At 39.2% G+C, this 9,457-nt stretch overlaps 1 protein-coding gene across 1 annotated transcript; it reads right to left on the minus strand.

Annotated features, from left to right (window-relative positions):
- Positions 1–611: 611 nt before the first annotated feature.
- Positions 612–9,457, minus strand: tmem178a (transmembrane protein 178a). The gene is made up of 4 exons (XM_056248707.1): positions 8,625–9,457; positions 5,785–5,898; positions 4,166–4,303; positions 612–984 (listed from the first exon to the last, which is right to left on the minus strand). The coding sequence occupies exons 1-4, from the start codon at positions 9,034–9,036 to the stop codon at positions 743–745; spliced, it is 906 nt and encodes a 301-aa protein (XP_056104682.1). The 5' UTR covers positions 9,037–9,457; the 3' UTR covers positions 612–742.

The following is a 9,457-nucleotide window of genomic DNA, read 5'->3' on the forward strand; positions in this document are numbered from 1 at the left end:
ACGAAATTGCATATCCACATCTTAGATCTCAAGACTTCTCGCGTCTCTTTGATTTTTCAATCTTTTTGAATATCGGCCACCAGCTGTTACCCAAAGGTGATATAGGCTATAATGCAATCATGCCTTTATACATTTGTCTGATGTGGTGACATTGGTGACATGAAGCGTCCTGTTCATCCCTGATTGAATTCTTTAGCTGTTTTTTAATTTGAAATGTCAGCTTTAGTTTTTTTGAGCCAATGGTTAGTCGCCTTGTATCCATTTGCACGTGGCTGGGAAACCAAAACATATGCTTTAATCACATAATAAAAAAAGAATACTGAGCATGATCAGAGCAATCATTTGAATTTCAGATGGTTTGCATAAAAAATTGTGGCTCAGATCCTAATGTGTCACCTGATCCAGAGAATGACTGCATCACAACAACCCAAAAACATACACATACCCATTTCAAATCAAAGGTTTTGTTCATTATATTCACACATACTGTATATTTGTGTGTATTTTTCTTTCTTTTTTTATGTGTGTGAGATTTGTAAGCAGTTGTGTGTAGAAGACACACAGGAAATCCAACGTCTTTCGTTCTCGTATAACATCAACACATCTCAAAAGAGCAGGGATCAGAAATCTACAAGACATTCAAAACTGCTCCATACAGCATGAAGTCCCACTTGAATCTGTTTTCCTAAAGCGCCAAGTGCTGATTAATGTTTTGCTGAGTCCTCCGGGCCACAGGGGGCGCTCATACAGATGACTCCCGTGCCGTTTTGGAGCGAAGAGCCTTTGTGCGGCTCAAGAAGGGATAAGTTGTGCAGATACAGCCTGACGCCACTGTTAGGCCCAGACTGACCCATGCACAGAAGATGGACCATCCGTACCCGTGGTCTACGTCACCGGGCAGACCGTAGATGAAAGGAGGGTTCCTGGATAGGTCGTATGAGACACTGGCTGCGTAGGTGCACAGTGAGATTGTGCAAAAGATTCCTGTGGGAAAGAAGAACCTTTGAGGTTACTGATCCAACACATGAGAAGAAAAAAACATCTGAACTCTTCACCTCATGTGATATAAAAAGTGGAGGAATTATTGTGTATTTATGTAATGCAGTGATAGCCCATGAGGGTTGTTTGTTTAAGTGATTTTTCTAATCAATCAGTTAACAATTTCTTATTGTTGTAACGTAAAAATGATTATTGGTTTTAGTTGATGGATAGATGGATAGATAGATAGATGGATAGATAGATAGATAAATAGATGAATAGATAGATAGATAGATAGATAGATAGATAGATAGATAGATAGATAGATAGATAGATAGATAGATAGATAGATTAAACGCAAAGTAGCTGTATTTTTTCCTGTATGTTTTTGAACAAATCAGTCAATTTAATTGAATAATTCCTGAATAAATCAGCATTTCTGAACGAATCGTTTGAGTGAACGATTCATTGACTCGCTTATAAAGACAGTTGCTGCGTCCGATATTGCATACTACATTTGGTTTCAAAACTTACTTCGCGACCAATAAAAAAAGTATATTCTATAGGCCTATAGTATGAATATGGGTAGTATGAATGAAATTTGTACGTAGTACTATATCCGCCATATTGTCACTGTCACATGACCTACCAGCATTGTGTCACTTCACTGCCATCTCAGCTGAAGTAGTAGGTCATCCGGGTACTTTTAACCTACTGTTTTTCGAATACTATAAATTCGGACATACTACTCTTTTTTTTTTTTTTTTTATACTAGTATTAGTATGGAAGCAGGCATACTGTATTTAGACAGCGAGTTTTGAAATTTAGACATGCTTTTTTGAGTCTGCTTTTCCAAAAAGTTATGTTTTTGGCCCCTTTTTTGCATTTATGAGATAGAACAGTGTAGAGGAGACAGGAAGCAATGGGAGGAGAGAGGGGAACAGGAACAGGAAAGGACCTCAAGATGGGACCGCTGCACTGTATGTCAGATGTCCACAAGGCTATGGACACATTTCTGAAGGAATCAGTTGAATGAATGATTAATTGACTTGCTCGAAAAGATAGGAACTGCATCAAAATATGCATATTCCCTACTGTATGACAGGCTAATGAACACTATGAGGCCACTGAACATAAGTTGTGAATGGCAGTGAAGCGACACAACTGACGCTGTCGGTCACATGACAATGATAACATGACGAATGTATTACGTCCAGATTTCATTCATACTTCAAACATTCATGCAATAAATGTTGTGAATCTGAAATTGCATACTGTCTAGTATTATTAAAAAAGGATGTTCTATATATTATGAATATAGGTAGAATGACGCTGCGTCCAAAACCGAATACATCCCTACTATATAGTATGTATAAAACAGTACGCCAAAAGTGTAGTTTATCTGAATACATATTCGAAAAACAGACGAAAAGTCCCTGAATAACTTATTACTTACGGCGAGATTCTGAAGTGCACATTCATGGACACTTTACTATCCTGTGAGGCCGCGGGAGGGGATTTATGAATGGAAGTGAAGCGATGCAACTGACGCTGGTTGTTCACGTGACAGTAACAACATGGCGGATGTTAGGGGTGTAACGGTACATGTATTCGTATTGAACCGTTTCGGTTCGAGGCTTCCGGTTCGGTTCGCATACAAACCGAACGATTCCTTGGACCATTTTTCTTGCCGACAAAATTCGCGCTGGCGCGATCACCACAACGTTGCGCATCATCAAATGGCAAACGTAATGAAAGCGGAACGAAACTGCGCTACTCATTATATTGTGCTTCACGGATCGTTTGACCAGCAACATCTGTGCAGCGCGAGCCGATCTCGATCAAGTGACACTGTAACAACACAGCGCTAAGAGATCCAGTAAAGAAAACATTTGAATTCGCCACTGAAGTAATAACATCGCTGCGAGATCTAGTGAGAAGCATTCACATTTCTCCGTTATTAACCGTAGATCTCTAGATCAAACAGCGCTGACGTGGAAACCAGGAGAAACATTGTGCCGTGAATGAACTAGTAATACTTTACGTCCACAGACCAGCAACATTCACCATGGATTTAATATAGTAGGCTAACACTAACTGTAACCAGTTTGGCTGGAATAGTGAACTGCTTTCAAGTACTTCACACATCTTTTTCCAGCTCTTCAAAACTCAAATAATATATAAATAAATATATATATATATATATTTAAATGTTATTTTTAATGTGATGACCAAAACATTATTTGTTCATCCTTCAAAGATGACCCCCATTTATAAACCTGAAAGTTTCAAGATGTAGGAAAAAATATTTTTTCTTTTAACAAATAAGAAATTTCTCTGGCATTTCTTTCTTTTTGCTGTATCGAAAACGTACCGAACCGTGACTTTAAAACCGAGGTACGTACCGAACCGTGATTTCTGTGTACCGTTACACCCCTAGCGGATGTAGTACGTCCAAATTTCATCAATTTTACCGATATTCATACTACATATTATAGAGCGTACTTTTTAACAGTCGCAAAGAAAATTTAAATGTAGTAAGACAGTACGCAATTTTGGACGCAGTGCACTATCCGCCATGTTGTTACTGTCACATGACCAGCGTCAGTTGCGTCGCTTCACTGCTATTCATCCTCTTCCTGCCAAATCATCTCCTGTGGCGTCATGGGATAGTAAAGTGCTCATTGAATGTGTCACAAAGTAATTACTTATTCAAGACAGTATGCCTGTTTTGGATGCAGCCAGACACTTACTGAATTCCTTCCTGATTCTGAATTCCTGAAAAGGTTTTGAACGAATCAGTTGAAATTCACTTACAAAACATTAATTTACCGCCACCTACTGGTGTAAGGATGTGACCTGCGGAAAGCGTCACCGAAAAATCCCAACTACAAATATATACATATAATATATACATATATACATGATATATATATTTCTCGTCTTGCTCACACACACACACACACACACACACACACACACACACACATATATATATATATAGCAACAAGACAAGGGAAATAAGACAGAAGGAGAGACGTGGGAGAATGAACAAGGTAGACAACAACTTGGAAAGGAAAGAGAACCACCTACGAGAAAGCGTGCGACTTGGCGAAACGAGTAACAAGTAGCCAAGGAAAAAGAGGAGAAAGTTAGATAATAAGTCCGAATAAGCAGAGTTGTGTACCTGCCATGAGGAACAGGAGTCCAGACACATGCTGGGTGAGGCTTTCCTCCCAGAAAAATCCCACGGCGGCCACAATGCTTCCACACAGCATTACGGCAGCAGCCATGCCCAAGAACCCTGCCGTGATGCGCCGCAGATCTGAACACCACAGAAAAACACACTGTTTCTATGACTACCACCCACTTAGCCAACAACTCACACTATATAGCTATGGGTAACACCTTATTATTAGGAACTTTCACTGAGCTGTGTGGGCTCAGTCGCTTCTGGTTCCATGCAAAGTTTTGGAGCTGCTGATCAATGCAGATATTGATTCAGTAAGTTTAATTTGGAGGTATATCACATTAAATCACATTATAGAATCTGATTGGGACTCATGCATGGAGGAAGAGAAGCTTAATTAGGAGGCATTTTAACGAGGGCTGTAATTAAGGCTTGCAAGCTCCCTTGAGACTTGCCACGTTACAACATCACAAGAGCTAATTACATTCATTCCTACAGAAAATTACATTTGACCAAGTTTGTGTACACAAAACAGTACCGTGGGGCACATAATCTTATCATGGAGATGCAAGAAAAGGTTATGATTGCATATCAATGGCAGGAAACGCAATAACCGCATTAGCACAAAACACATAAGCTGTGTTCTTATTGTGGAAAGGAACAATAGCACCCAATGGCATGTATAATTTAAGGGCTTGACCCTTTTTTTTTACAATAGCCAGTACCTTTAGTTAAAGTCACACTTGTGAACCCCTATTTGCTATTGCTAACTGATGGCATTCTAGAGAGCATTTGATTGGTTGAGAGCATTTCATTGGTTTTTGGGCAGTTTTTCCAGAACAGAAAGACTTGTACATTTAAATAAATACACCAAAGTTTTATGTTTTATGGGTAAAAAAGAAAACGTAATCAGTTTTAGAAGAAAAGGTTCTATTCTGTCAGGCGTTTCAGAATCGTTCCCATCATGGGATCATTTTACGCGGATTTTAATTAATTTTGATTTAATGAATTTTTTATTTTGATTAAATGTTATGAATTAAACATAGCCTACTTTATCACTAGAAAAAAAAACCCCGTTAAACATGGAAGTATAATGTAATAATTTAAGACATTTTTCCTTAGGCGTTTTTCCTAAGTTCACATAACTTAATTTTTTCAATTTCGCCTGAAGTTTATTACAGAATCATTTTAAGGCAACGGGTTTCCTCAATTTTTTAAGTTAAGTCAACTGATCACTTTTTACAGTGTGCTAATACCAAATAACATGTTAATTTCCTGTCAAATAAATTGTTTTATCTATTTTTACTTGTTCAAATCCAGATCCTCAGTATGGTCCTCCAGTTCAGTACAGCTTACTGTATACAATGTGCATTGACAATAAGCACAATATAAATAAATGTAACTGAATTTAGTAAAGAATCATAATCAAATCACTGTCAGATTAAATACTTCCACGGCAGGCGTCCTTCCCATCATCCTTCGGTATTTTTACATAGTATTGCACTGCACAGTTTTCACTATGCAAAGCACACTTAACTTCAGCTTGCATGCACTGCTTAACATTCAGCGCATATCAAGAGCTACACAAGGCAGTGAGGAAGCTTTGGGAGACTTACGTAAGAGGTGCCACTCGTCCTGCTGTATGGTCCTTGTCAGGTTGAGAGGGATGTTCCTGAGTCTAATGGGTTGGGAGAAATGGTACTTGACAGATGTGCATCGTTCTGCAATACCTGCACAGGGATCACACACTCGTTTAGGACAAATTCTGCCCTTCAGATGCAGCTTTGTAAAGATTTTACCAATGAAATCCCTCCCAAATCTTCTGGCATGTGATACTAGTTGGTCATAACATAAGAAACACCTTCTTGCTTCAGCTTAAAATCCTTGCAGTGCACTAATCTCTGCTATACTTTATTGGTTTTGTTTGTCTTTCCCTGGACGTTCCAGCACTGGGCCAAGAACAAGTATAGAGCCAAGCACTGCTGAAACACCGCCTCCCCAACAGAGTGACCTTCTGTCATTATTTCCGCCTGGGTTCACACCATACCCCACAGATTTGGCAGGCGTTGGGAGCTGAGTAAAGACTGCAGTAATCATGCAGCGAGCCTGAGATGCATAGTAAAGTAAAAAGACACTGTCTGGGTTATGGTCAGACATGACACTTGAAAAATGAATTCAGTCTGGCTAGTTCCGATCAGTTTCTTCAAAACGTGTGGGTGAAATTGAAATGAGTTTTCTCTGAACTGACTACATTTAATTCAGAGCCAAGCCAGTGAGAACCCTCGAAAAAAGGCTAGATGTGCACTTCTGTATTCACTGATGAATTCAACTCTGTAGGTTTTCTCACAGTGAAATTAAGTTGCAGCCATGTACTTATATGAATACTAAAACTATATTTCCAACCTGTTGACCAGTTTCCCACGACTTTGCCTATCGTGATTACTTATAAGGTTTTTTTAAATGTCAGAGATTTATTTTAGAGACTGCTCTCACAAACTGCACTTTCTAGCTAATAAAACATTTTGAGATATATATTTTTAAAACACACACATATATAGTACATAGGCTACATACAATATATTTTTATAGAATAAAGATTTTTTAAAATAACAATTAATTTAAATTTGAATACATTTAAATGTATATTTGTGTATATACACACATATTATTAGAACAATATGTTAGAACCATGTAAAATACATTTGCATCTCTTTGTTCTAGCATATATTAAACAAGCCATCTTATAATATATATATATATATATATACAGTTGGCTATATATATATATTTTTTTTTTTGCATATATGCCTATAAATATTTTTACATAATTAAAAAATACAGTAGGCCTATATTAAAAATGCTGATCTGTATGGGTTGTAATCATAGTACTAATAATGAAATGGAATAATAATTATTTTATAATAAAGTGTAGCCTACTCCTACTGATACATAAATATCACTAACATCAAACATCAAGTCACAAATGAGGAGCAGAAATAAATGGAATTTTGATCTTCCGGTTGGCATTGTGATCTGATGAGAAGCTCTTCGAGTGCCTTTCTTCTTTGATGGGCTGATTCGGGGACTCACAGTAATAGACTGTGGCACAAATCAAAGCATGGGTGCTGAAGGTCAAGTGATCTGTGGCTTTGGGCTTGATTTGGATGTAAGGTGGCACACAGCTTCCGCTTTTAATCTTGACATGATCAGATCTCTTTAATCTGTTTTGACTATGAATCATCATCACTCATTTCCTGTGCTTTTTTCACCTTGAGACTTTCATCTCTTTCAAAGGAAACTTTTGCGAAACAGCTGGCTTGATTGGCAATTTAATAAAGTTTTGTTCTGTTGAGATCTATCATGCATGCAATTGATTTGCAGAAAGTGCCTTTGCAGTAAAATAAACAGGTCAAGAGAGAGAGAGACAAAAAATGTCAGGCATAGTGTCAGCAAAAAGTCCATTAAGCTTAAATTTGGATAAGTGTCAGAACAAAAAGGATTAAATCGATATTTCTTCCAGGAAACGATTATGCATAAGCGGCTATATTCATCCACACTCACCTATGTTTTTGACGCAACACACCATGCAGACCATCATCATCATTATCATCATCATTCACAAATACAAAGCCTGCACACTCAAAAGCGTCTATCACACAGCCAGAAGTTAGAACTAACGATGGCAATTCGATCACTTAATATTAACCAACGAAATCTACTTGGAATGATGAGATAATTTCGTCTGTTTACCAAACACTTTTTTCTATTCATTCTGCTTTTCTCTTTATAGCGCGGCATAATTATGCAATGCAATCTTAACATTTTATAAAAAAAATAATAATAATAATAATTATCAATGCACTCGCCTACTAGTCACAATAAGATTCAGATAGTGCATCTTTTTAAATGCATGTTATAATACGCTAAATAACCAGTCAGAAGCTGACTGCACTGATTTAAACGTGTCACGATTCTTGAGTAACAATTTCGGATTAAAGCTAATTGCGTGTTCTGGTTCGCTGAAAAGAACCAGCTCATAAGAATCATTTGTTCGGTAATTTGACTTCTGTGGTCGCGCTGTCTGTTTCAAGAAACGGCTCATTAGAATCATTCGTTCAGGAATCGAACCACACTAGTGCCGCTGTATGTTTTGATTCAACTAAAAGGAACCGACTCATAAGAGTCATGCGTTCGAGAGTCGGATAACACTAGTCGCGCGTGTTTGTTCGCGCTGTAGATTCAATGCAGAAAACACTGTCGGGTTATTGTAACTGTAGAAAGAATACAGATTTGAGAACCCTAACAGAACTGAACTTCATCAATATTGTTCGTCTCTGGTAGCATGGCTAGTATAAAAAAACAGAACCGGTTCTCTGCTAGCCAGAACTAAGCAAACATTTGTGCTCTGTGGAGGGTTTTTTTTTGCGTTTAAATGAACTTTCCACCCAGGTCTTACCCTTAAAAATGAGTTTGTCAATATCCCCGTCCATTCCCTGGAAGTAGCATTTCCTCCAAAGTCCAAAGTAGGTGGAGAAGAGCGGACGCCCGCACTCCGTCTCCAAAATGCCCATGCCCAAAATCGCCCTCCAGTTCTCCAACAGTTCCTCCTCTCGGCTCCCTACATGGATGGGCTTCATGGGAGCCAGGTTGCGCTTCGCATTACCACTGTCCACCAAAGGCAGGTGATAGATGGGCATCTCCCTGTTCTTCTGGTCGTTGGACTCCGAGCCGTACTGGTCGCAGTTCTCCTTGTGTCTCCTGGTGTCGGTTTCGTACCAGTGGTCGGTAAAGATCGCCGTCACCAACAGCATGAGCGCGAGGAGGCTCATGGACAAGCTAATCGCCGTTACAAGAGCTCGTTTCTCCATGTCTCCAACATCCGCGCAACTCACTCAGTCATCTCTCACATGAAGCGTACTTTCCTCGCCGTATTCCGGGACAATGCGCCGCTTTGAGCAGCGATCTGTCATTACAGGTGAATGAGCGGAGTGTGTCTGCGCGTGCGGTACTGTGGGCATCTGTATGGGGATGCGCGATGGCCGTGCGTGTGTGTGTTTACCTGCACTCCGTTCGGCGTTTGTGCATCTTCCTTTATCCGCAGTAGCCGCTTGTCTTACTTTCCTTTTTCCTGAAAAGGATGATGCATCCACGTAGACCAAGATTTCATCGTGCAACTGAACGCGCGTGTGGGAATGTCAAGGTTGTCGCGCGCCTACTGTGCCAACAATAGCTATGGGTGTGTCAAGGATACAGGCGAGGCGGTTTCCTGCAAGCGCGCGACTGAACTGT

The sequence above is a fragment of the Rhinichthys klamathensis genome, unplaced genomic scaffold (assembly GCF_029890125.1).
Source record: "Rhinichthys klamathensis goyatoka isolate OS25496 unplaced genomic scaffold, OSU_Roscu_1.1 h1tg000056l_1, whole genome shotgun sequence".
Lineage (NCBI taxonomy): Eukaryota > Metazoa > Chordata > Actinopteri > Cypriniformes > Leuciscidae > Rhinichthys > Rhinichthys klamathensis.